This window comes from Arvicola amphibius, chromosome 14 (assembly GCF_903992535.2).
Source record: "Arvicola amphibius chromosome 14, mArvAmp1.2, whole genome shotgun sequence".
In the NCBI taxonomy this organism is placed as follows: Eukaryota; Metazoa; Chordata; class Mammalia; order Rodentia; family Cricetidae; genus Arvicola; species Arvicola amphibius.
The window spans coordinates 38,283,953-38,311,699 of record NC_052060.1 but is presented as its reverse complement, the minus strand read 5'-3'; the positions used below and the strand labels follow the sequence as shown (position 1 = coordinate 38,311,699).

Here is a 27,747-nt window from a genome sequence, read left to right as displayed (position 1 = left end):
CACATAAGCATCTCAGCAACCCTGGATGCTTGCTACCACTGGGGCTTTTATCTGATCCTTCCTCCTGCACCAACTTTGTAAATCGAAGTTTAGTGTCCTTGCCTTTGGGGTGGGTATGCCTCATCACTCTCCAAAGCACCATCATAACACGACTTTCTCATAGAATTAGCAATATTATTGCAATGCTACGGGTTATTGTGAATGCTATTCTTTTCACTCTGATTTTTTTTATTCTGCAGAACAGCTGGCCTGTAGTAGATCATTCAGTGAATTATGTTTGTGTTCATTCATCCATCTACTTACTAAATAATTAACTGCATGAGTATCAGGCAATGCTATAGGTGCTGGGAAGAGAGCAGTTAACAAGGCTAGCCATGACTACGTGGCCTCATGGGCTTCATGCACGTTCTCATGACTGTAGAAAGACAGCCAACACTCTGTCATATTCTGCCAGGAAATGAGTGCTAATGCAAAGAAGGGGAAGGGAGAGGTAGAGGGAGTGGATGTGTTAAAACCCGCAGCTCTATGATGGCTCCGTGGTCAAGTGACCCCTGAGTAGAGCTTCGTCAGGCAGACCAGACCTGGGGAATGGGAAGAATGCTAGCGGCAAGGGGACAGGTCCAAAGGCCCCAACTGAGGAGCATGTAAAGTTCCAAAGAATACTGGAGAACAACAGTTAGTAGGTGTTAGGAGGAGACGGGAAGTGGATAGAGAAGGTAGACAGAAATTTCATGATCTAGTCAGGACTTGGAAGAACAATGAGCTTCTTTTAACTATGATAAAAATTACAAGAGTGATGATAGTCATAGAAAACAGAGTCAATCCTCTTTCCCCTTTTTAAGCCTTAAGCATAGTGTCTCAGGGGAGGAACGACAAGCTTTTACTCTATTGCTTAAGTCATGTCAATGCGACTGGCTTATTACAGTAGCTCCCAAACTACTACAGTTATCAAATTCCTCCCAAGTGATTTCAATCCATAGTTTCTACAGAGCAATAAAGCAAAACTCATCTTAGTTACCCCGTACTGTGCAGGGTAGGACAGCAGCCGGAGGTCGCTAACGTAGTGCGGGAAGTCACACGGACAGTGGATAGAATTATCATTCCAAGATAGTCTTCAAAGCAGGCAGCCACGAAATAAGAGACTCTACAGGCAGCATGCACCAGCTAGAGTTCCTACTTTACATATATTTGAAAAAGCACTTTCATTGATGGATCACTGTTTGGGAAAAAATGAATTTCTCTGACCCTAACGGCATGAGCACAGATTTGACTAAGGCATTAATTGCTTAAACAGGATGCTGAGTTGCTAGACGATGTGCGTTAGGATGCCTCTTGGGAGATGTTTTAAAGCAAGTTCTGGTTGCCTGCTATTAGGAAATGATGTAGGGGGTGGACGCAGTTCCTGTTCTGTCCCTGATGGCTAACAGTAAAATCCAAAGCTCTGGAAGCTGCTGGTCAATGCTGGATACAAGAATATACAATCAACTTCTGTAGAAAAAAAAAGAAAAAGAAAAACATGGAGAAGAGGACAGAAGCCCAAAGTATTAAGTCATTGAGAAGGACTTACTTTTGACTTTAAAATGTCCCCTTGTTTTAATAAAAGGCAGCCAAAATAAAGGAAATATGTCATAAAGGTGATTCCAATGGGAAGAATCATGAGATGCGCATCATCTGTAACCATAAAACATAAGCCCTGGGCTTTCTCAGTGTGCTGGTGTTACAAAATTTCATCACAACTTTTGAGAGATAGTAATATACCTGGCTAATTGCATCTCAAGATCACAAAATTCATAATGTTGGTGTATAAAGAAGAAACGCACAAGGGCAATTCACCTCACTCAAGAAGCATTCTTTAAAGATTCGCTTCTCCAGACTTCAATCTCCTACTTGAAGACTATGAGACAGAAATTCTATCCACCATGGATGTCTGGAGTAGCATTCAAGGGATGATGTGCAAGATTTGGAGTTTATTGCTGATGGGGCAATAGCAAGATGGACTGTTGGGGAAAGTGTGGGATGCCAAGCGCTGCTGCTCTGGTACCCTCTACACAAAGGCAATGGTTTAGCAGTAGTTCTGTAGCGGTTTTCGGGGGGGGGGGGGGACGCTGGACAGAGACTGCTACACCTCAGTGCCACACATACCAAGTCTTTCATGGGCTCTGCTCTCTTCAGCCATATTTATTAATATTCCCATGAAGTTCATTTCCTTCTCCTTTTAGTTTTTATCTGAATTTCTTAATCACTTTTCTAGAACCCAGGGTCATGAGTCACATTCTTTGTGAGTCTTCTCCATGATGCCTAGGCAAACCTTGTTTTCTATTACATGCTAGTAGTTTTCAAATAATTATTCTTTAATAAACTTACATATGAAAATCTACTTAACCAAGTAAAAACTTCCTCAGGACATGTATTTTACATATTTGGGTCTTGAGGTAGTGAGGTAGTGCTTATTATAAATAATTACTTAAATAAATTGAAATATTAAAAAATCAAAAATTATATTTACTAGATACCATGATTCTAGCACTCAAAATGTAACACGACCAACAGGAAAGAGTTCTCAGTTCGGAAGCAGTTGTTAGCATTTAAGTATCTAGGATTTTTGTTTCTGTAGCATTTCTCCCCCAAAACTCCTATTATTTGAGAAAATTCCTCTCGAACTCACACCTTGTCAGTGGGATGACTTGGCGTCACATTTGTTCATGAGTGCTTTATGGCAAAGGGTCTAATGAGCAGTCATTTTTTAAAAAGAGCAAATGTCTCCTGACTGCCCCATCTCCTGTGTTGACCTATAGGGAAATAGGAAACTAGGGCAATTCATTTACTGGTATTTCTCAAAATCATGAGGCTGTGACCTTTCGAAGAGAGGTTGCTTACAGCCCAGGAAATTAAATAGGTGATACATTTTTCTCATCACTTGACAAAACCAGAACCCAAGATGAAAAATGGAGCATTGACTAGCACGGATAGATTAAAGGCAGATCTAAACATTTAAGCGTCTGTACTATCAGGTTTCAAAACAGAGGCCCTTTGGCCACCAGATACCCACAGCTAAATTAGTTCACTCTGTCCCTTCTAAATATTTAATAAATTGTTTCTTGGTGCTGAACCCAAAGTGGAAACAACCCCCGAAGAAAGAAAAATTAACAGGCTCCTCTGCCCTCTGTGATCACACATGCTTCCCTTGAGGAGTTTTATGGTTCATAAAGGCCCTATCACGCCACACATTTAGTAAAAAGAAATATTTGTATGCAGGGGCATCTAGGCTCTTGCCCTATTTAAAATCAGCAATGCTGAGAAACGCTGCTCTTAGAATCTGCATATCCTGTGACTCACAGATGTCTTGAATTTAAGAGTATAATATAGACTCGTGTGTGCAGGCCTGTTTTCTATCTCGGAAGGCCAGTGAGTCCTGTCTAGTGGAAGGTTTCGTGATGATGAAAACATTCTGTATTGCTTAATCCGACAGGGGAGCCACTAGCCACACATGGCCACTGAGCACCGGAAATGTTGCTAGCGGAGTTTTCAGAACTTACGTTTTAATTTTGATTTACTGCACCCGATTCTGAACTCGTCACATGTAGTTAGTAGACATTGCATCGGACACTGTGGATTTAGACTGGGAAGCCCGTGAGACTGTCACCAAGTGAGCCAGGGTCTAATGGTTCTGTCACTGTCTTTTCTACCAACCTGGCCACATTAATTATGCTACTTTTTAATCTGTAAAGGGCTAGGAGATTTCTAAGACTTCTTTTGATAGGTCTGACTTCAAAATAGCCATGTCCTGTGACTAGAAATAGATGTTTAGTTTCCCACGGTTCTCATGGCAACTGGTCCTTTAACCATATATAGTCTAAATAATCTGTAGAACATGAACAGAAAGTTACTGAAGAGAAGATACAATCTGGCGAAAACCAGTTGTGTTTATCCTATTTAATTCTACCCCTGATGAGACATGACACAGAGAGAAAAAAGAAAAAGCACAGTAATTTAGGTATCAGTACCTTATTAATATAAATGCCATTCATAATAAAGATATAATTCATATCAGTCATTCAGTTTAATACACATTCTAACAACAGCAACTAGTGTAAGGTGGGATAAGCGTTGCAAAACACAGCAGCAGGCAGTCCTAGCGTAGTGTGAGGGATGCGGAAGTACATGTGTGGCATGTACTTACTTAAAGGAGAAGCTAGAAGCAGAAGGTTACTTTTAAAAACCTCCTCTCAGATACTTGAAGCTCTAGACCTGAGGAAGAAGGCATTTTAAATCTCTCTTTCCTGGTTTAGGTCTCCCAGCTAGGAATCTGTGAGGCCAACCTGCAACCTCAACTGTCCAGACTCAGACTTTTTTATGAGGCATTTATATAAATGAAGAAACAAGGTACATCTATGCATTTAGTGGAAATTCTAAGATGGCAGGATTGCAGAGTTGGAAGCGAATTTATATCTTTCAGTAGTGCCATGTTCTCTGAATGGTGAATCTAAATTCTAGGTATTTTAACTATATTCAATATGTTATTTCAATATATTATATACAGGATTTTTGATGTTTAGTTGGAACCAGTATAAAGACATTTGCCATATAGATAATCACAGTCTAGAAGTCTTTAAGGAAAACCAAAATCAAGATGGTTTCTGTCACACAGTCTTTTAGATGGTTTGTACTTCAAACGACAGCTAAAACATCTTTCCGTCACATACTACACTAATGAGCCTCTCAGATACCTCGAGAAAAGTCTGTGCACCTAGGAATCAACAAAATCCCCTCGGAGTGAGCTACAGGAGGGGCCACTAGAGCAGCTGTGGACAAAGAAGGTATCACTTGTCTATTTTCTCCCGCCTTTTGGAATACATCACTGACTAGGAGCAAACACACCCAAGGAAGAGGGACTGACCCTGTGGGAAGGGGGTCTCACTTTCTCAGTCAGAGCCAAAGGAGTGGGAGAAGTCTACTGTGTTCTCCAGTGCCTATCATCTGCTGACCAAGAAAACAGGCAGATCAAAGTTCAGTTTACGAAACCTGTGGGTTCATCAGCTGTAGCACAGCCAGGCACTGTAACAGAAGATACTTGGAGCAAAGTCTCCATCTATTGCTCCTTTTAGATTCATTTTAATTGAGGCAGAAATGCTATGGATGCTTATGTTATCAACATACACATGAGCATTATTGGGCTCATGGAACTCAAATGTAATGACATGTTTATAAGCAAAATTAAAGCAAACTAAATTATCTACAAATTACTCAGGCACACGTGAGAATTTCGCTTTCATGGGCACCTTTTCCTGAATTCTTTGATGTCATTAAAACCCAGTGAGTGAAAATTAAAACATTTTTTATGATACAGAAAGTAAAGAGAAAGTGTGTTATGGAGCTCACATAAAACTGAGTAACAAACAGGAAGAAACAAAGAACTTCAGATCGGGGGAGGCAAGAGCCTAAGAAACCTCGGACACACACATTTTAGACCAAAGCATAGCATCCAGGTATCTAGGCTTACTGTCTATCACTATGATATAACACCAAGGCTGAAAGCAAGTTGGAAAAGGAGGAAAGGGTTTATGTCCGCTTACAGCTAATAATACATCATGAAGTGAAGTCAGGTTAGCAACTCAAGGTAGGAACCTGGAGGCAGCAACTGAAGCAGGGGCCATGGAAGAATGCTCCTTACTGGCCTGTTCAATGTGCTGTTTATACAACCCAGGACCTCCGGTACAGGGTAGCACCACCCACAGTGGGCTGCATCCTCCACATTAGCCCAGTCATTAATGAAGGAAATACCCCACAGACTTGTTTATAGGCTGGTAGAGCATTTTCTTAACTGAGGGTCCTTCTTCCCAGGTGACTCTAGCAGTGACAAGTTGACAAAAAGGAAGTAGGCACAGTAGGTTGTAGTTGGAGACAGCTCATTTGTTTCCTGGCCACTCCGGCCCAAACAGTCACACAGAGACTATATTAATTACAACACTGTTTGGCCTATTAGCTCAAGCTTACATTTCTATCAATCTGTGTATCACCACAAGGCTGTGGCCTACCTACCAGTTCTGGAGTATCCTTCTCCTTCAGCATCTACACGGCATCTCCTTGACTCTGCGTACTCTTTCTCTATATCTCTCCCAGCCTGGCTATATTCTGTCCTGCTATAGGCCAAAGCAGCTTTATTCATTAACCAATAAAAGCAACACATATACAGAAGGGCATCTCACATCACTAGGAAATAGGCATGGGTTAATAGGCATTAAAAATGCCATCCAGGACTAGAGAGGTGGCCCAGTTTGATTAAGAGCACTGGTTGCTCTTCCAGAGGACCTGGGTTCATTTCCCAGCAACCACATGGTGTCTCATGACCATCTATAGTGGGATCTGATGCCCACTTCTGGAATAAAGCTGTACATGCAGATAGAACTCTCATATATATGAGAAGAGGGCATATAATATATTAATGTTATTAATAAATATCTATTAAATACATAAGAAATCCTTTTAAAAGGACATCTACCTTTCATGTCACTAAGAGCATCTTCACTTGTCAAAGAAAACAAAAGCAGTAAGGGAATCTAAAGCAAAGATGCCATTAAATACAATTCCAATAACTATTTAGAAAGACTATTTGGAAGACAGATCTGGACATGACCTGTGCTAGATTTCAACCTTGTACACTTCCAGTTCTGACCAGCTCTTAGCTGAATGTTTGGTTTTATGGTATAGTGCGTGTTGGGGGACAGGATGAGGTGTCTGCTTTTATTTAGATATAGTGAAAAAATTTTAAGTTCCAGATTCTGTTTTTTAAAATCTCCCCAGAATGTCTCAGAAAGCCCAAAGGTCACATTTACAGACTAGATGCTGAGTGGGATTAGAGGGAAGTGGGCCTGGTTGAGCTTCAGGCTCCCCGCCCCCCGTTAATCTTCAGATGGTTATTGTGAATTCTAACAATCGTCCTGGATTATGGAAACTAAATCCCTACCTGACACACTCATAAACAGCTTTGTAGGTTGGTTTTCCGCGTCCTCATTTCACCATCAGAGACATTTGAAATTCATAAAGATCCCCCAGCGCATCGTTAGAACCCTCTTCTAAACAAGCACTACTGAGCCGCTCAAACCAACGGGGGGGGGCTATCCAAAGAGGAAAAGAGTGGCCCTTTTCACTGTGCTTTGTTTGAGCTGGCGGATAAGCAGTCACACCATGAAAAATTGATGATGTGATGGGATAAATGGAAGATGTGGTGACAACAAATAGAAGAGAGGCGACAGTACTTCCAATGACAGCATGGACAGGCTATACTGCCATTGATCTGGTAACCATTTTCCTAGAGCTGTCCTGGAGTCTTTCTGTGTGGCTGCTTACATTGCTCGACAGTTTCCTCAGGAGGAATACTGCTTATCTATGGGATTTCTTGTGGTTTCTGGGCATTTAATGGCAACACTTCACTTGCTGCTCATAATCCATCAAGATGCATAGAACAGCAACCACTATCAATAGTCTATGGATCTGTACAGAGGACAAAGACGACATCATACATTAGGTGCTTTCAAGCCAGCACGACCAAGGCACTGCACCCTTCTTCCTTCCAGATTTCTAGGTTAAAACACTGTGTGTACGTGTACATGTGAGCAAGCATGACACACACACACATGCACACACATATACACACAGAGAAACATGCAAAATAAAAACTGTAGAAGAGTTCTTGTCTCATGAAAATGACCACTCTGAATGCTGAACGTAGTGCCACATTCCTGTAATTCCCAAACGTGGGAGACCAGGCAGGCAGATCATGAGTGTGAAGCCGGCCTGAGTTGCAAAGTGATTTCTAGGCCAGCCTGGAAAATGGCAAGGTGGGAAATCCCAGACCAAACCAAGTTGAAACAAACAAAAATTCAAATATATTTCCAGTATTCTTTTTTTTTTTTTTTTTTTTTTTTTTTTTTTTTTTTTTTTTTTTTTTGGTTTTTCGAGACAGGGTTTCTCTGCAGCTTTAGAGCCTGTCCTGGAACTAGCTCTTGTAGACCAGGCTGGCATCGAACTCAGAGATCCGCCTGCCTCTGCCTCCCGAGTGCTGGGATTAAAGGCGTGCGCCACCACCGCCCGGCTCCAGTATTCTTTTTGAGATGGGTCAAAATGTACTGGAATCCTTTGTGTGAGCAGACAAGTATAAAACATACTAGCTCAGATTGCAGAGAAAATGAATTAAAGAGTTATGCTGCTTTACAAAAACAGACCCTGAAATGGACTCTTTTAAAGAACCAAATTCTCTAGCAATTTTAAAATAGGTTGATTCATGAGAATCTGATTCATGTAAAAAAAAAAAACTTCATGCATGCATCTGTTCTATAAATCCATACTCATCTATATTGTATAGAGGACAAAGAGTGATAATAACACATTCATATATAGTTCTCATTACATATTTTAAAGAGATTTCCACTAATTTATTGCATTTGTCTCTGTCAAGCTATTAAGGCAAGCAGAGACAGTGTTATTTTTTCCATACAGACGAGAAATCTAGGGGTTAAGTGACTTGCCCAAGGTCAGACAGGCACTCATTCATCCACTGTTCTGACTGATGGTGTTTTAACGGGGTAATAGAGGAAGTAAAGTTCTTCCTCCTATTTTTTTAACAGCTGTGAAGGCTATTAAAACAGAAGTAGATGATCTCACAAATATAATGCTGAATGAAAGAGTCCAGACACAAGTGTGGACATACTGTATGAGTCGATTAGTGTAAAATTCAAGTGCAGACAAAGCTAACTCATGATGACACTAGTCAGAACGGTGACTGTCTTTGGGATGGGGATTGGGGATGGGGGGGGAAGAAACTTTCTCACTATTGGTCTGAGTTGTACATTGCTTACATTCATTTGTGAATAATCACAGAGATGTACAACAGGTTTTAACCAGTTTGCATGTTAAAGAAACATTCACTTAAAGCAATAATTTACACTTTTGAAAGAGATCATCTATAAATTCGCTTTAGAAGATCATTAAGCCCATAAGTCTTTGGGACATTTGTGATTTCATTTACATTGCTTGACTGCATCTAGAAAACGAGACATGAACTCATCTGAAGACTTTAAAGAGAGGGGGAAAGGTTTATAGAAAAATAGGGCCAATATTTATCTGCATTTGAGGAAGTTTTTATATGAGTTGGGAAATAGAAGCACAGTGACATAACAATATAATTAATTTAGGGCTAGGCGAAACACTAATATTTAATGACTTAAATTAGAAATGGAGCCGGGCGGCGGTGGCGCACGCCTTTAATCCCAGCACTCGGGAGGCAGAGGCAGGCGGATCTCTGTGAGTTCGAGACCAGCCTGGTCTACAAGAACTAGTTCCAGGACAGGCTCCAAAGCTACAGAGAAACCCTGTCTCGAAAAACCAAAAAAAAAAAAAAAAAAAAAAAAATTAGAAATGGAAACAGCTTAGTGGGGGCAGGCACTTAGCTTATGTAAGGTCCTGGGTTCAAACTCTGGCACTCCAAGAACATAAATAAAAATAAAACTAGAAACTGAAGGAAAGTGAGATTATATATTGTTCATATACTCTATCTTGGAGAATAGACAGTTAGGGAAAGCAAGAATATAGTTCTCCAAAGCACCCGTTAAGTTAAGAATACTATATATGTTTAGGGTGCTGCATCAGGTGTCAGAGTGAGAAGTGGGGGCCAGAGAGAGATACATCTGCACAGCCTTGGGGTGCACAAGGGCTCCCGAGAATGCCGAGTAGATTTTGATATACGGATGAATAAAAGGAGTAGGTTTGGCTGATCCCCTAGGATAGAAATTATAGGTGCCTAAAACAATTTCAAAGTTTATAGCCTATTCTTCCAAGAATTCTTCTTCCACTCTGAAACTGCACCATACTACTCGTGATAAATGTTTTATAATTTTCTTTTTTAAAATAACCAATAAGGTTAAAAAAATCATACAGGGACTGGAGAGATGGCTCAGAGGTTAAGAGCATTGCCTGCTCTTCCAAAGGTCCTGAGTTCAATTCCCAGCAACCACATGGTGGCTCACAACCATCTGTAATGAGGTCTAGTGCCCTCTTCTGGCCTGTAGGCATACACACAGACAGAATATTGTATACATAATAAATTTTTTTAAAAAAAAAGAAAAAAGAATGTATTTTTAAAAAAATCATACAGCCGGTTAGAGCAGGTAGAGAGGAAGAGGTGGAGAGCAGGTTGAAGATGTGCCCTGTAGGCCTCAACAAGCTGACATGACTTTCATACACTGGCAAAGGATCAACAAATCACAAGTAAAAGTGACTGTTGTGTCCACACACGTTCACACAGCATCATTTCACCATGGGTTCTGCTTTTGCTGAATGATAGGAATCCCAAATTTCTCTCTGAGTGGAGCCCTTCAGCAAGGAAAGAAACACAAAACCAAAACCCGCCTCTTTCTATGACTGTACAGGGTTTTTTTTTTTGTGTGTGTGTGTGTGTAATTCTCAGCTGTCTTCCTGCCCCTCACCTTCCTGCCCTGGGGTTACAGGTTCAACACCAACTGGGGCTCTGAACTCAAGTCTTCATGCTCTTGCCCACTGAACTATCTAACTTCCCAGCCCAGCAGGTTTCTTTTAGAACTAACTGGCACATATCTGAATTTAACCTCTTTTACACTAAGCTGATTATGTCAGCTCCTCTGACCTGCTATAGCATCTTTCTTCTTATCTTTGGAACCTCTCGAGAAGAGAGAGAGATAGAGAGAGGAGCGAGCGGATAGAGAGAGTAGAAGCGCGTAAGAACGAACACCACCCCCCCCCCCCCCCCCCCTCTCTCTCTCTCTCTCTCTCTCTCTCTCTCTCTCTCTCTCTCTCCCTATTCCTCCACCCCCCACCCAGTATTGTTTCTAGGGATATACAGTTGTGGTAGTTTGAATGAGAATGGCCCCCATAGGCTCATGTATTTGAATACTCAGAACTCTTTGATAGGATTAGAAGGATTAGGTGGTGTGGCTCTGATGGAGGAAGTGTGTCACTGAGGATATGGTCTTTGAAACCTCAGGGTAGGCCCAGTTTCTCCCCCTCTTTCTCTTTCTCTGCTGCCTGTGAATCAGAATGTAGTTCTCAGTTCCTTCTCCAGCACCATGTCTGACTGCATGCTGCCATGTACCATGATGACAATAGACTAAGCCTCTGAAACTTTAAGACAGCCCCAATTAAATGTTTTTCTTGTTGTGGTCATGTTGAGTCTCCTCACAGCAACAGAACCCTTGTGATCCTTAGCATGTAGTAAGCAGAGACTGTTCTCTTCGAGCTTTCAGAAATTACTGTGTCTGTTACGGCTCATGCAAAAAGGTTGATTACTCACTCATTAACTTGACCATAGTTTTTAACAACCCAGCTTTCTATTAATTTTATTAAAAAATAAACTGAGATACGTACCATCAAGCCTTGTTCTCCTGGTTTCCCTGGTTCACCCTTTAAAAAAAATTAATAACGATCAGTCATTAGAAAGTGTTTAAAATTTTTCAGCTATCTTCTTTTCCTCAATACTTTCTTGGTCCTGTGAGTGTCAATTACATTTTTTTGAAAGATTAAATAGACTGTAAATGAGATAACAAAGCTGATAGTCCTTCTTTGACTGTATCTTATAAGCATTTTAGAGTTTAACAAGCTTGGTCTAGATCCTCATGTGCTCCCACACTGATACAAAGACAGAACCACTGCAGGCCAGAGAATCCCTTTTTCTATACTATTTAGTAGCAAAATGAGCAGAGGCTGATTTTGAATTTTGCTCCTTTGCATTAGTCAGACATGTTTATTAATGCTGATAGAGAATGTTCTGCTGTTTTGTGTGGCTTTGTTTCACAATGAACAGGTTAATATGAACTTGCTGTTGTGTTTTATTGTCTCACCATGTTGACAGCCTCTGGTTGCTGGTTTATAGAGATATGTGCCTGTAGTTCCAATATGCGTAGATGATGCTGGCCTTTCAAAAATCAATATTTTCCAGGTCACAATTTTTAAAATGTGTATTTATTTCTATTCTATGTACGTGTGTTGCCTACATTTATGCATGTGCACCAAGTGCACAGTACCCACAGAGACCAGAGGAGCACACTAGACCCCCTAGAACAGAAGTTAAAGGTAGGGGTGAACCATGTGCTGGGAACTAGTGCTTGACCGCTGAACATCTCTCCAGCATCTGTCTCACTTCTACAGAGAATTTTTTCTAGTGGTTATGATAGTATATGCAAAATACCTCGGAGCCATTATAAAAGACAAACTATCTATGGAATTCTTTAGTTTATTTGCACTTTGTGTAAAGGCCCCCATCACCAGAGGTTGGCATCTGCTGTCTTCTCAGTTGCAGTCAGCCTGACTTTTGAGGTAGGGCTTTCACTGGAGTTGAATTCCACTGATTTGGTTAGGCTGCGGCCAGCAAGCACCAAGAATACTCTTGCCTCTGCCTTCCCTATGATGAGGCTACGAACTTGATGTTGGGGGTTAGACTTTGGCCTTCAAGTTTGCATGGCACTCACCTACTGAGCCATCTCTCAGCTCCCTTATCTCTATCTTCTAATAATAACATCTAGCATACATTTGCTTCTTCTTCTATAATATATAATATTTGATGACCTAGCCATTTTTCTACCAATAACATGTTTGACTATTGTTTCTTTGTTTTGGTTCTTTTAAAAACAGATTTCCACACTGTTCTCTAGACTGGTAGAACTCACTGTGCAATCCATACTGGTTTTTAAAATGTATCCTTAAGAATATTTCTTTTGCAGAGGCAGGTGGATCTCTGTGAGTTCGAGGCCAGCCTGGTCTACAAGAGCTAGTTCCAGGACAGGCTCTAAAAAAGCTGCAGAGAAACCCTGTCTCAAAAAACCAAAAAAAAAAAAAAAGAATATTTCTTTTATGTATATGTATATTTGGCCTGCACACATGTCTGTGCACTATGTGTTTTCAGTGTCCTCAGAAGTCAAAAGGCAGCGCTGGATCCCTGTGGAAGTGGAGCTACAGACAGTTGTGAGCTTCCACGTAGATGCTCAGATGCAAATCCGGGTTCCACGAAAGAGCAGCCAGCGCTCTGAACTACTGAGCCATCTCTCCAGCCTGCACATGCTGGTCTTGAACTCAGAGCACTCTTCCTGGCTCTGTCTTGTGAGTGCGGCATCACAGGACTGAGGCCACACACCACCATGCTGACCAGCAAATGTTTTTAACTATTGGAGGACAGTGACTATGGTAACTAGCTCTCAGTAAGAGTTGTCCATCCTCCGAAGCCACTGAAGGCTCTCCCAGGAGCACCAGTCTAAGAAAATGTCAAACATTAAACAGGCAGGGTTAGGATGAATTGGCCACCTTCAAACGTTCAGGGAAAGCATCCCCAATGGGCAACTGAGTCTGTTCCTAATTTCCTATGAGCAGACACACAACCTTCAGAAAGGAACGTGGGGCTTTGGAGAAGATGCCAGCAAAAAGGGATAAAAGGCCCTGTATCTTCACACATGGATTAATTCTTAGAAAAGCGATACAAAAATATGCGCATTAAAAATGTCAAGACAACATACAGTAACATTAACAACCATGGCTGATCTCGATTTCCCCCACTGGGTTTTATTTTCAAATATTTCTACTTTGTTAGAAAATATTTTCATCTTTACCTATGAACTAGAACATCACTAATAAAAACAATTTAAACAATTTATTCAATAAAAGTTAACTCAGCAGCAAACTTTAATTTCTAGCCCTGGAATTACAATATCAACCCAGTCATTTTTTTTTTAATCTTGTCCAAATATTCCTTGAAATGGTTGGGTTGCATGGACCAAGTCATATCATTTATCAGTGCCCCATGTTTTTGTTATTGCTATAACTAATTCTAGTTTATTCTAGATCATTAAAAATGGTTTCTGTTGATAAGCCTCAGATGCACATGTCAAATGATACACGGTCACACCCTCTGGCGCTTAAGTCATTAATTTGTTATCATGAAACACTCTTAGCCAGGTCATGTGCAAGGGATCGATGTTAGAAAGCTCCACTTGCCTTCCATTAGCCATGTGGCGCTTTATTGTGTCCACTGTGGGCCTTTGAGAAAACAGGATTGATAGTTGGCTTCGTTTTTCTCATGAATAACCCACTTTACGCAAAGAGGCAGTTGCATACTCAATGGCAGGCAAGATACAGGCAAGATGGGGCGTTTCTCACTGCGTATGTCCCAAAGCTCACCTGAGATCCATCCAGGTACCGTCTTCAGGTCTCTGGCTCTTCTTGGGCCCAGATATGAAGTGAAACATTGCTGGAGGGCCCTTACCTCTCATCCCACCTCCCCAGCCTTCTCTGGTCACCAGAACTCTTGGCCCTACTGTCCCTTGTCACCTGTTCCCTCTCTCTCTCTCTCTCTCTCTCTCTCTCTCTCTCTCTCTCTCTCTCTCTCTCTCTCTCTCTCTCTCTCCCTAAACATGGAACAAAAATATTGGAGCACAACAATCCAGGAAGAAACTCACGGGTACTCCTGGCATCCCTCGGGGGCCATCCTTTCCTGTGTCCCCAGGTGGGCCTCTTGGACCCGGAGGGCCTGGGGGTCCTGGAGGCCCTGCTTGTCCTTGGTCACCCTGGAAGGGAGGAAGGGAATGAAGCAACAATAATCATGAGCGATTAACGTTCAGGTTGCATTTCAGCATTTTAAATTCATATTATCTATATTTACCCATAAGAAACCAGGCCACCATAAATATGAAGCTGACTGGCAAGCTACCTGTCAGCCAGGAGCAAGTATTTATTGTGGGAGAGCCAAACAGATGCTAGGAAAACCGAAGCAGCTCTCGTCCCCACAGCACGGCTCTCGGAGTGCACTGTTGATTACTGCATTCAGAGCCGAACAAAGCCCTGTTTAAGGGCAATGCTCTATAGGATACATCTATCCTGATCAACGGGTGGTTGCATTTTTTAGTTTGAAAATATATTTGTTCACAGAATCAATGATAAAGCATAGTGGGCTCCTGCTCCATTGCATAGTAGCTGTGTAATTTATCAGAGCCAGAGAGCTTGGGAAACGTGTCTATTGCTGATTGCAATTGAAGTTATCTTGATTTTTTTTTTAAAAAAGAACCAAACCAGGTGGCTTTCTATACTATAAGTCACCAAACACAACCCTATTCTGACATATTTACAAAGACACCCCCCACCCTCTGTGCGCCATGCGTAAGAGATCAAAGCAAAGCAGCTGTGCCCAGGACAGTACTTGAACACGGAGGAGAACACAGACTCCAGCAGGAAGCAGCACTACCTTAATCAGCCGCCGTTTAATGAGCTGCTGATCAGCAGAGAGAAAGCCATGATTGATCTTAGGAAACACCATCTGATCAGTCAGGTGAGGTCAAAGGTTGAAGTTCAGAGGTGAGAGAGTTGAGGGATAAGCGTCAGAAGGCCCCAAGAAAGAAATAAAGATATACACATTAGATTCATAATGACCATCCAATGAAAGAGAACTGGCACTCATGTCTGGCAGACCCTCGGCCTCTCTGGAAGAAAGACAGCCCTGAAATGGAATGAATCCTGGCTTTTGATTAGAATCGAGTACCTTTAGTACCCCTTCATTTGGATACCCCATCATTTGGGTGTTGGGGGGAGTATGTTTTAGTGCATCCACTCCCAGAAGCGAGTGAACCAGAATGACCTTGTATTCTGCACCCTGAGGAAAAGAGTCTGTGGACAGAGCACCAGTTCCAGTTCCGTCAGATTTGTCAACCAGCATAATGTGGCATGAACCAGGTATGGACACCCCAAGCTTAGAATCCTTAGAGTTACATGATTGGCTGGGAAAGAATCATAGAGCATTGGAATATGTATGAATCCAGCCACGGATATGAGACCGCCTTCTAGGAAGCCATGCTTCTGATTGTCGCTGTACACGTTTAACTTCATTATCTGCCTCATGAATGCACAAGAGGTTCTTTCTTAGACCACGTCTGACCTCCCTGGTACACTGGAAGTCCCACGTGCCCAGCTCAGTCACCTGGCAATAGGAGCAGAAGCTGGGAAAGCCCATGGACGGTTCTTGCTCACCCTTATGCTGATTGCGGTTCTGACCGAGTAAGCATGAATATCATTCACAAACCTTGACGGTGAGGATCTGATTGCTGTGCAGGGCAGCAACTGTGGGGAAGCCTGGCAGGCCCTATGAACGTGGCACAACACCAAAACAACACGACACAAAACGTCACACAGACATTTCACCGGTAGACAAACAAAAACAAGGTGCATGCATAAAACTTCCCCTTCCAGCTGAAGTTCTGAACACACTTTAACATATTAGACACAAGAGGCTTCCAAGAAAAACAGCCATTCTGTAAAGCATGGAATGGCCAGGCTGCGGACTCATTGTGATGGGATATGCATTCATGTGTACAGTTTGCAGCTCTTAATATTTCTGGAATCTTCTTTTTAAAGGGTTAGTGCAAACTGGGGATAACTGCAGACGTTGCTATGACAACATTCTACCCACTGGTATTCTGTTTACAAATTAGGACATACAATACATATAGCACACATATTAATTCTTTTATCAACAACAACAGTGAACAGAGTTTTATTGTCAGGTTGGAAGTATTCTTCGGAACAAACAGTTTGCCACATAAAATAAATGTTACTACCCAACAAATCAAAATTCCTCTCTGTACTCATGTGATGGATCTCGGTCTCTGCCTTGGTTTCAGGAACCTTTGTGAGGTAGTAGATGGAAATCTGTCTTTTATAATGTGTATGTCACGTCAGAGTGATTTACAATCACACTTTACAGTAATCGCTCTGTCACGTAGCTGTTCCAAAAGAATTTGACTGATCATCCAACCCCTAAAAACAGAAAAGTGGCTCCGGATTCCTTAGACAAGGAGAGTGGGGGGCGGGGAGGAGGCTACAGGGGCCAAGACTGCAGCCAGCGACATCGTTTTCCTCACAGTGGTACCAACTGGGGAAATCCGAAAGAAAAATTTTGACTTTGCTCCATTTCTTTTTTTAAAAAAAAAAAAACATTTGAAACTGAAGCCTTTTAGTCCCTTTTAAACTATAGAACGTGTTTACTATATAAGTTAATGACAGTCCAAGAATGGATGGCCTCAGTTTCCGCTGTCTGTTCTACCCTTCTGTTTGAGGATGTGTGTGTGTGTGTGTGTATTAGTATAATATTAATTATATTAGTGAGTGTATATATATATTGCTAAATAATATAATTAATACTATGCTAATATATATATATATATATATATATATATATATATATATATATACACACACACACACACACACACATACACTCATAAATAGGGTTAAAAACATTGCAACTCTTTGGCATTTGCTAATATATACATCCATTTAGTAAAGGTCAGAGATTGAGAATTTTTTTTTTTTAAAGAAAATCAAGTAAAATGAGGTCTGTAGCATGAAGATGTGCCTCAGTCCTATTGATTCAGCCTTTGGTCCTCACTGCTGAGTGCTCTGAGTTCTCAGGAAGCTAAGCAAAGGAGCCCTCACCCCTTGTGCCAGATCTGCTTGATAAGATATGAAGTGGCTGGGCGGGTTTGAGGTGACCTGTGTCGTCGTCTTCTCCCTACGTGAAGCATCGACTCTACACTACCTCAGAAATGCCACGAGGTGGAAAACAGATGTGTACCATTTGCTTTTGTTTTTACTGTGGAATATGAGTTTAAAATGTTATTAGATGGTAATGTGCCAGGATCTATCCATCTGTGACTCATTAGCCCTATATTACACAGTCAGAATTTTATATGTAAACCTCATATTTATGTAAGAGAGAACAAAACCAGATACAAACACGAAGTCTAGGAGGGATCAGAATCTTGATTAGTGGCGATAAATCACACTGTCACTTGAAGCATGATTATCTAACACAATAATTTTAAATTAAAAACCTTTTAACAGCACACATGGTAGGCCTTTCAAACGTTCAGAAATTTCAACATATAAATAAGTCACCTCTCGTATCCATATTTGAGCGGGACCAGATTGTCGCCTGAGCATATTTGCAGCATAGTCACACAAAAGCCCTAAGCTGGGTCACTTCTTGGTTTGGGCTTCCAGGGAGAGCTAAGAGGGAAGTGGCCGGGTAGCTCTGAAACCAGCAATCTACATTTGAAGCCCTTTATTTTGCATTACTAGCTAAGGTATCTCGGTCACATTAACTTTGAAGCGCTACCCGGTGGGATTAGAGCTGAAATTTAAAAGACTTCTAAAATGACCTCGGAGGTTATCTGTAACAGATTAAAAGAAAAGCACACAGAAGGGCCCTCTTAAATTCTAGCACGAATCTGTGCTTCTCAAAATGGGGGAAAGTGACCCTAAACGTTTAAGCTAGTTTTAATTAATAGTAAGCATATAAAAAATTTTACATTAAGGCTTTATTGTAAAGAATTTTCCATTAAAAATTATGCAGTAAAACTCACCCAAGTTTTTTTTTTAATGTTAAACAAGTATTGTTATATTATTATTATATTGGAGTAGAATGCATAAGTTTTAAGACGTGTTACCATTTGGGGGTGATACTGCATCCCACTGTAGAGGGCTTCATCTACTTTCCAGGCAGACTGTGCTTCTTACAGGACGGTACCAGAGCCTTGGTGCTGAGCACCCAACTTCAGGACCTGTCTTTCTATGCTAGCGATTTCTGGCTCCCCTAGCTGTTCATGCAGATGTGCACTCTTAGGCGGGCCATTTCCCAGCACTTGTCCCAGCCCTTTCGATAGTGAAACGCAGAGATCTCCCTCTGCTTTACGTCTCATACAACTTGCCTGCTACACAGATGGTTCAAGTGGGTGTGGGGGAGAAAAAGGTGTCTCAGAAAAACACGGTGAAAGAATCCAGAAATAAGCTGAAATGTTGGTATAATCTGAACATATTTTCACCCCTAAATATTTTGAATTCTTAAGAAACGAGATGAACACGTATGTAAATACAGGCTACCTCATGCATCCCACACTCACACCCGAGAGTGCAGACCCTCAAGGCATCCATTACTGCATTTTCCTGATGTGCAGTAGGTACCTTCTCAGTCATTGCTCTGCCTGCATCACACGAGGACGGCAAAACCCATTGTCCCCCTTTAGATAAACACACCCCTGTGCATGTTTACACGTACACAAATAGATAAGTCATGAGAAAGGCTCCTGATTACTTAGTAGCCATGAGGCCAAGATGCCATGATCATTTTAATTGTATATTCAGTAATAACAAGTATGACATCATTATGTTTTAGTGAGAAATTTTGTTTTGTCAAATATAGTTAATAAAGCACTGATAGAGACAGAAACGTCATCCTAGATGTCTACTTTCAGATTTTTAAATGTTCTAGTTTGTGTTTATGATCATTTATTTCTATTTGTTTTATTGATTAATACTGGAGAGCTTACAGACTGACAGCAGCACATAAGTAGCCTTTGTTGATTGCATTTCAGGTAGCACTCCGTGTGCCGCATCATAGAGATTTAATGGCAAAGAGGATCCCAAGCTCACAGCATTTAACACCTAAGAAAGTCAAAGAAAATAGGTGGGTGGGAACCATATGGATTGATAACTACTATGGTGGTAGACTCGGAAAACCAGAGCCAGGCACCTTGGCAAATATTTGTCATTCTAGCACATGGGAGTCTGAGGCAAGAGGATCCCAAGCTGAAGTTTAAGGCTAGCCAGGTTGGGCTGTTTGGCAAGACCTCATCTCAAATATAAGCAAGCAAGGAAGAAAGTATTAAAAACAAGTAGATGATCAATAAAGAGGAGTAAGATTTGTACCCACACCCAGGTGACATTGGTCTAAGAGTAGAACTGAAAACAGAGACCTAAGGAAGACCTTAGGAAGACCTGGTTCAGCTGGATAACTGTCATAGGACCAGGGCAGGGACCAATCAGTAGTTCCTGGTGCTGTTAAAGAATAAGAGTTCTCAACATTTGCTCCTTTCGTACAGAGAAGAGTGGGAATGGGGATTAGAGTGTGCTCACATGACTTAGCTGGAATAACAGAGAGGAGGTAGAGGGGATGCAGAGGTCAAGTGGGGGTTCGAGGCAGATGTTGCCCCAGATGTTGCACTGACATGGATTTGCTAAACTTGAACTGAGTAATGGGATGGTAATTGGATACGTTCATGAAAAAAGAAAGAGGCTTGTGTGTCCACGCTAGGCACGAGAGCGGAGGTGGAACTATTTGGGTAGAAAAGCAGACCAGCTGGGGGGCCAGGGGGCAAGAGAGGGCAATAGCTGGCGAATAAGCAAAACCCAAAGATATACATATGTGGAAATGTTGGGGTGGAATCCATTAAATTTAGGCTGATTAAAACACAAATAAGTAAATAAATAAATAAGATAGAGCTGAGATCAGGAGTCGTGTGGCCACATAAGTTATCTACGGGGACCATGGAGAGAATACAGATATGGGGAAGAGTTAAGACTTCAGGGATGAGCAGGGATGGGAGCAACCAAGAAGAGGTTTAATAACAAGTGCCTGCACCTGCAGGGAGAGGCTACCTTTCTTCACAAAAATTCTACTGTGTAAATGTCTCAAAATGAAAGGCACATGTACTTTTATGTTGCATTCTTCATTTGCTTTATAAGTGCGCATAAATGGTCCATAATGTGAACGAGCTAAGGATAGCACATGGGGCTGTATGAATAGATATGCAGGGGAAGATAAATATTTTAGCAATAAGGGATCAAGAGCCCTCAAAAGCAAACCATCTTATGGACGAAGCACCGTAAAGCATTTATGTTATGAAAAATAAGAATCTCTTGAGTTTTTCCATAACATATACTACAGTGACTTTGTTTGCCTGAAATACATCCAGCATTACAAAAATAGTCATTACGACGGGCACACATGTGCATAAGAAAAGATAAATATTCCTATAAGCAGATAAAAGGACTTCTAGCTAAGGGAGGCCACATGGAGAAATGCTTTAATAGAATGCAAAACCATGGAGGCCCAAGGATGACTTTGGTTTAACTAGGATGAGGCTGAAGCCATAAGACACTGCATGAAAGAAAGCTGCTGTCAAATTGCTCTGCAATGGAGTAGATGATGCAGCCCCTCTGTCCAAAAAAGAAAACCAACTAAAAGAAGAGAAAAGGCTAAAAGGGTTTCCCCGAACGACTACCTAACATGCCAGTAGGAACTGGTGAGGATCATAATCTATAACTTGTGGGAAAGACTTACTTAAAGAATATCAACTGTGGAAGGGACTAGTTTTCTACTCGCAAATATTTTCAGTTGCTCAAAAACGAATTTTCCATTTCACGGATAATCCAATTCTATTGTGTTTCATTATAAATATTAAGTCCAGCAACCTCAGTAATTAGGCCTTCTGTATGTGAGTGACAAGTGTGGATTTTAAATATCAAAGAGAGAGCAACGTAATCTCTACACTAAAAAACCTCTTTAAATTGCATAGTGATTAAGATGTCAACTAGAGAGAAAATACAAAGGGTCTCTGAATGCGCGGAGTGACGGCAAGGGAGTTATTCTGAAACTGCTCAGTGCAGAAACCGTCTAAGCGATATGAACGGAGCAAAAGACTCTACTAGTATAGAATCTCTTAAGAAGGGCCAAGGTTTGCTGAAAAGTATCCCCGAAAGACGTGATACCGAGAAACCCCATAAGAACAAGCAGGATTACAGAAAAGTGGTCCTGGCCTGAGGGTCGTGCAGAAGTACAGACACAGGAGGATGTCAGAGACAGAAAAACAACAGACTGGCACCGTGCAGAGAGGCACAGACATGGAAATCTGTATAAAACTTTATTAAAAGTTAGCTCTAATTGAGTCAGAGCTATTCTCTCCATATCAATTTCCAGAGCAGAATCCTGCATCAGAGTTTTAAATGGAAATTTAAAAAAAGTCAATGATGATAATAGTGATACTTCTGGCTGTCACACTGATGCTCCCTGTGTGCCAGCTAAGAAAACGCTCTTTGAATCCCCACACCAACCATTTGGCAGAAAAATGGCAGAGAAGTTAAGGGCTTTGCCCACCTAACTATAAGTATCAGAACCAAGATTCATGTCTTTGCATTTGGTCTGGGATACCCTTTCAACCATGAAGTTTTCCATAATTCTTTGCAGGCAGCCTCTGCATTTCCCTCCTGCCTTTTATTCATTCATTCATTCTAGAAGAATTTAATAATATTCTACCATAAGCAAGTGAAGGCTTTTGACATTGAAATTGCAGACATAAACGAGGCAGGCCTTCTCCCCGGCCTCTGCTGGGATGAGTTTTGCTATGCGTCTCCTCCTCTGCATCTTTCCTCTTTCCTCCACCCTACCTCTAGCCCCCTCCCCCCCCCCCCAGCTATGTTCTTCGCTGGCTCTCTGCTTACTTCCTCAATAAGGAAGCAGGGTGGTAAATCAGACTTTTGTACTAACATTTGTAGGGATTAAAAAGAATACCTTCAGGGTACTTGTAAACGGAAAGAGGGTGAGTGGATCTCAGCACAGACAAAGAAGATGACAGCAAGTCAGAAAGGTGGTGACAGCCAATGAAGAAGTGGCTGTGTGACAGTCCTAGAGGGACAGTTTGGAACACCCTTACACGAGAGTCTCTTGGCTGGAAGACAGCACAGAAAGCAAAAGACTATCTAGGTACACAGCTCAGCTATGATGCTGTGCCCGAGGGGCACTGAAAATGGATGAGGCTATAGTAATAGTTTATTAATGTCTTAGTAAATAAAGCTTGCCTGAAGATCAGAAGGTAAAGCTAGCCACTGGAGGCCAGGTAATGGTGTCACACACCTTTAATCTCAGGATTTGGGAGACAGAGGCAGATGGATCTCTGTGAGTTCAAGGTCACCCTGGGCTATGCAAGACCAATGCAGAAATAGATTCAGATGGTGATGGCTCACACCTTTAATCCTTGTACTAGGGAGCTACATGCCTTTAATCCCAGCACTAAAGGGGAATAATAGACAAAGGAGGAGACAAAGGCTCAGGGTTCAGTCTGCACTTGCTTTGATAGTTCAGCCTTGATAGAGGTAAGATTTTTCTAGTGGCTTGGCTGTTTTTCTTTTCTGACCTTCAGCTTGAACCCCAAATCTGTCTCTGGGTTTTTATTATTCGTGTTACACAAAGCCATGCCACTTTTCTAAAACAAAGTGTGGAGAATGATAACCCCCCCCACACAAACACACACACACACATCAACCAGGAATTGTGAAATAGACTAAGTGGAAGAGGAAAGTGGAGAAACCCCAAGGAGACTGGGGTTCATTTTTCGGTCAACTCAGAGAAGTTGAGGGTCAGATTTAGAAGTCAAGTTCCTACAGAAGAGTAAATAAGGTTTCTTATGGCATTTTTTAAAAAATGATATTCATACTTCAAAGTGGAGGATGATGATTTAACTGAAGATACGGGGGTGCATAGGACAAGAGCTAAGGTAGGCCACGTGGTAAGGGAGGACTTTATCGAGGTCTAGTCAGTTTAAGACTTGTCAATGGAAGTTCTTGAGACGCGTGGTGGTTACCGACTGACTCCATGGTCAAGATAACACTGAGAGCAAAAGAATATCCATCTCCCTCTTCTGATGGCATGCTGAGCTCCTCTGTGGAGCTCTAGGTACTCCCCCTTCAAGTTAAGAACTTGCTCTGTCCCTGGGGTAGGTTGGCGTACTGTCAACGAAGAGAGTTGTAGGATTCGGTGTGAGTTTAGACGGGCGAGAAGAGCACTCCCTCAGAAAGCAGCGTCCTTTACTAACAGCACAAGAAAGGATGGAGAGAGGAGCATTAACACAGACAGCAACTGACATGGGAAACATACTAAGCTGCTGCTCTTATTAGGGGAAGAAACAACCGTTAATAGCATTCAGTCTGGAGGAAGGGGGAAGGCTCTCAAAGGCATAATTTGAGATGAATGAAGGTAGGGATCAGGCATAGTCTTAGGGAAAAAGCCTGGAAGAATCTGATAGGCTGTGAATGTGGGGGGTTTTAAGAATACTTAAAGGAGAATTAGTGGGCAATAATAAGTGGGTTTAAGGAAGATAACAAACACTACCAGAGTTAGGAAAATCAGATTAAAAACCAAGTCTATATATACCCTGTAATTTCTTATCTGCAATTCCAAAATTCAAAATGGCTGAAGAGGAAATATTTTTCCTAAGCTTAGTGTTTTTCTTTTAAGTTTGTGCCAGATGTGTCCAGTGACAAAACCCTTCCTCAAACAGATGTGAGGCTGTTTCTGCCTGAAAGCCTTCCTAGCGTGAATACGCTCTCATCCCACTGAAGAACTCGCTGGCTGGATTACAGGGTGACAGCTCTCACCCAATATGCAGTGTATGAACACTACCAACTTCCTAGCTTCTCAATACTCTAAATTCTGAAACACATTGAACTTTGAGACTTGCAAGGGAGAGTGTAAACTTAGTACAAAATTGAAGACAAAAAAGGGAACTTGAACAGAATGGACGAGTATAGAACAAGGAATAAGTTTTGATTGGAGGCAATGAATTGGGATCTTTATTGTCAATAAAGGCCAGTCTGAGAGATGCCTAGCTTAAATTCATGACATGAGTTACATGTTATAATTTGTGCTAGTTTGGAACAATTTAGAAGAGATTTACTTTTTACTCTTTGGTTTTACATCTTAATTGTGATTGTCCTGATTAACAGTTTCATGGTATACATCTTTTACTTAATTTCTTAAATAATATATAATCACATTTATAATTAGCAGACATGAATGGTGCATCTCTGGTGCAACACTCTTGAATGCTAAATTAGAAGCAAGTGTTTAGTCTCTAAACAAAATACTCATCACCACGGCTGACTTTGTTTTGTTGTGCTGATGCTTAGAGAAAGGTTACAAGCTCTCATAGTATCAATACTACTCTGTAATTTGAAATAATGATTCTCAAGCACAAAAATTCAAAATCTGGTTGTTATAGTTGAGAGGTACAAGTCAGTGTATAATTTCTTTATGCAAAGAGGTGCATTCCTAAATAATGAAATCATTCCTATGATTTGAACTCTAAGTTAAAGAAGCTGTTATGCTCTACAGTAAAATTACAGTTTAAGACTTTCAGAAGAGAATGTTCTAAATTTTGGGAAACTATGTCTAATTCTTGTCATTATATAATATGTTGTCTTTTCCCATATTTCCTCATTTACCCTACCTTCCCATTCCCTTCCCCATTTAATCCTCCTATTCTAGTTTCCCCTTTATCTCTTTATAACATATTCTATTTCCCCTTCCTTAGAGGAGCTCAGTGACCTGCCAGCAAGGTACACTGGTGCAAAAGTGGTACAGATGTTATGAGAGTAACTAATCACTTCTTAAAAAGTGGACTTAAGGCCAACTCCATGATGTGGAACCCAACCTGATACTACTAAAGCAGCCAAGGACCTGACTCCAGATAGGAAAAGTGACAACTATTACTCTGCTGAAACAGCACCAATAAAATGACTTCCAATAACAAACATTCTGCTATAGCCACGGATCAGTGCACTCCTAAACAAAAAGCTGTTTGCAATTAATTTCTGCTGGGAGAAGGATAATCAGTTTCTTTCCATGGAGGATGTGCTAGATAGCTTAATGTCAACTTGGCACAAGCTAGTTGTTATCTTCAAGAAGGGAACCTCAACTGAGAAAATGCCTCGATAAGATCTGGCTATAGGCAAGCCTGTAGGACATTTTCTCAATTGGCGATTGATGTAGAAGGGCCCAGTCCATCATGTGTGGTGTTGGTCCTGGGTTCTGAAAAAAAAGGAGGCTGAGCAAGCCATGGGCAGAAAGCCAGTAAGCAGCACTCCTCCATGGCCTCTGCATCAGCTCCTGCCACCAGGGTCCTTCTAGGTTCTTCTTGCCTTGCATGAGCTCCTGCCCTCACTGCTTCTGTTGATGAACAGTATATGCAACTGTGAGTGAAATAAACCCTTTCCTCCCTAATTGCTTTTAGTAATTGTGTTTCATCACAGCAATAGTAATCCTAGGACAAGAGAGTCACCGGGTGTGTCAGCCATACTCCGGGGTAGGCCACATGCTCAGGACTAGTTGACCAGCACAAGGCAAACTCCATGTTTATGTGGATATGTATGTGTACTTTTTGTTTTCTTTTAATTATTTTTTGTCTGTTCATTTCCTTTTTCTCTTCTTTCTTGGAGTTGAGTGAGATGGGGAGGATCTAAGAGAAACTGGGAGAGGAGAGGCAAAATAATATGGCCAAAATATATAGTATGAAAACATTTAAGGAAAATAAGAAATTACAAGATGATGCAATTTCTACATTTTTGTTTTCATTTCCTGGTTGCATCTGATGGTGTTATTACTCTGTGGAAGAAGTATGGGTTTTATTTACATGAAGTAATATACCACACACTGGAATGTCTGTTCATTCAACTTTTAAATTCTTTGCATTTATGTATTGTGTGTTAGGGGGTGGGAGTAGTCCATGTCACAGTCAGTGTGTGGAGGTCAGAACAAATTTCAGGAGCCTAATCTCTTCTTACCACTTGGTTTCTGGGGATTGTCAGGCTTGGCAGGAAGTGCCTTACACTGAGCCAAGTTGCCAGTCATGCATTCAAATTTTAAAAGTGACATTAATTTGTATATATATTTTACTTGAAATAACTATTCTGATAATGTTCTAATTTTGCCTCAAATTCCTTTCAAATACTTCCTAACTTCAAGTATGTAAATGACAATAGTCCATACAACAAAGCCAACACTAAAGATGAAATCATCTTAGAAGTTGTTGAAAATGAGAGTCAAAGTTAAGCTTCATGTGCATTTTTGTTAAAATCAATTCTCCATTTAAATTTACTTGATGTTTCTTTAATCAAAGGGATGTGTCCATATGTGCCAGAAGCTACAGTTTTTCTTCCCATAAAATCATAAATTTTTGGTAAATGTTAAACAATTTATTTGCTTTATTTGCCAGTAAATAAAAAAAAGAACAAAGTGAATAACAGTGTTTCGCTTGAGTAAAAATGTTTTTTTTTTTCTGATGTCTTAAGACACATAGAAGCAGTGCCCAACTTACAAAATACAGATGGTTTTTCATGGAAGTTATATTTTTCTCCAACGGGTCTCTGATTTCAGGACCTACAAGTCACTAAGTTTACATGTTAAAAGCCAGGTGGCATCTGGGATACTTAGCTCGGGTACCAGTTCTACCACCTCATCAGCTACAACCGTTATGACTCCCATATGTGCCTAAGGAAAAACAAGACACAAGATGGATGTCTGTCATGTCCTGACTGAAAGGGATGCTTGTTTTTGCATGAGGCACTGCCGAGTTTTCTCACTGGTGACATGGGATGTTAGCAATTATGGAACACGGAGGGAAAAGGAAGAGTCAATCATTTTACAACTCTGGGATGAAGCTTCATAATGTCACATCCAGCCGAGGGGAAGCTTCACAAATATCAACTGTCCAGCTGCCCACATTTCTTGATTTGTAAAACACTGGTGAAAGGTATGCTGGGAAAGGGCCCGCCCCCTTCACTCCCATCACTTCAGGGTGACCTCTGCATCAGATATAAAGCAGGAGAAGAAAAAGGAAGTGGAAGTTCAACCAGACATGGATGTAAGGGAAAATCTTGAGAACAGAGAGATGAAAACTTTCAATCTAGAGCCAGAAAAAAATTAACGATAAAAAATGGGTTTGACGTACAGAAACAAATATGACTGTGGGTATGATAAACGCCCAGGAATGCTGGATGTGCTGAACTCCAAGGGAAGCGAAGCGACTAGAAGACAGACTCTCAGAATCACGTCTAGTCTAGATGGAAGGACTTTCA

General features: G+C 41.1%; 1 protein-coding gene across 1 annotated transcript in view; it reads right to left on the bottom strand.

Annotated features, from left to right (window-relative positions):
• The window catches only part of Col25a1 (collagen type XXV alpha 1 chain), a 375,262-nt gene that overhangs the window by 95,524 nt on the left and 251,991 nt on the right, over nucleotides 1–27,747 (bottom strand). Inside the window, 3 exon segments of the mRNA XM_038310855.1 lie at nucleotides 11,395–11,430; nucleotides 14,472–14,579; nucleotides 15,254–15,325. Of these exon segments, the coding sequence (XP_038166783.1) occupies nucleotides 11,395–11,430; nucleotides 14,472–14,579; nucleotides 15,254–15,325 (216 nt within the window).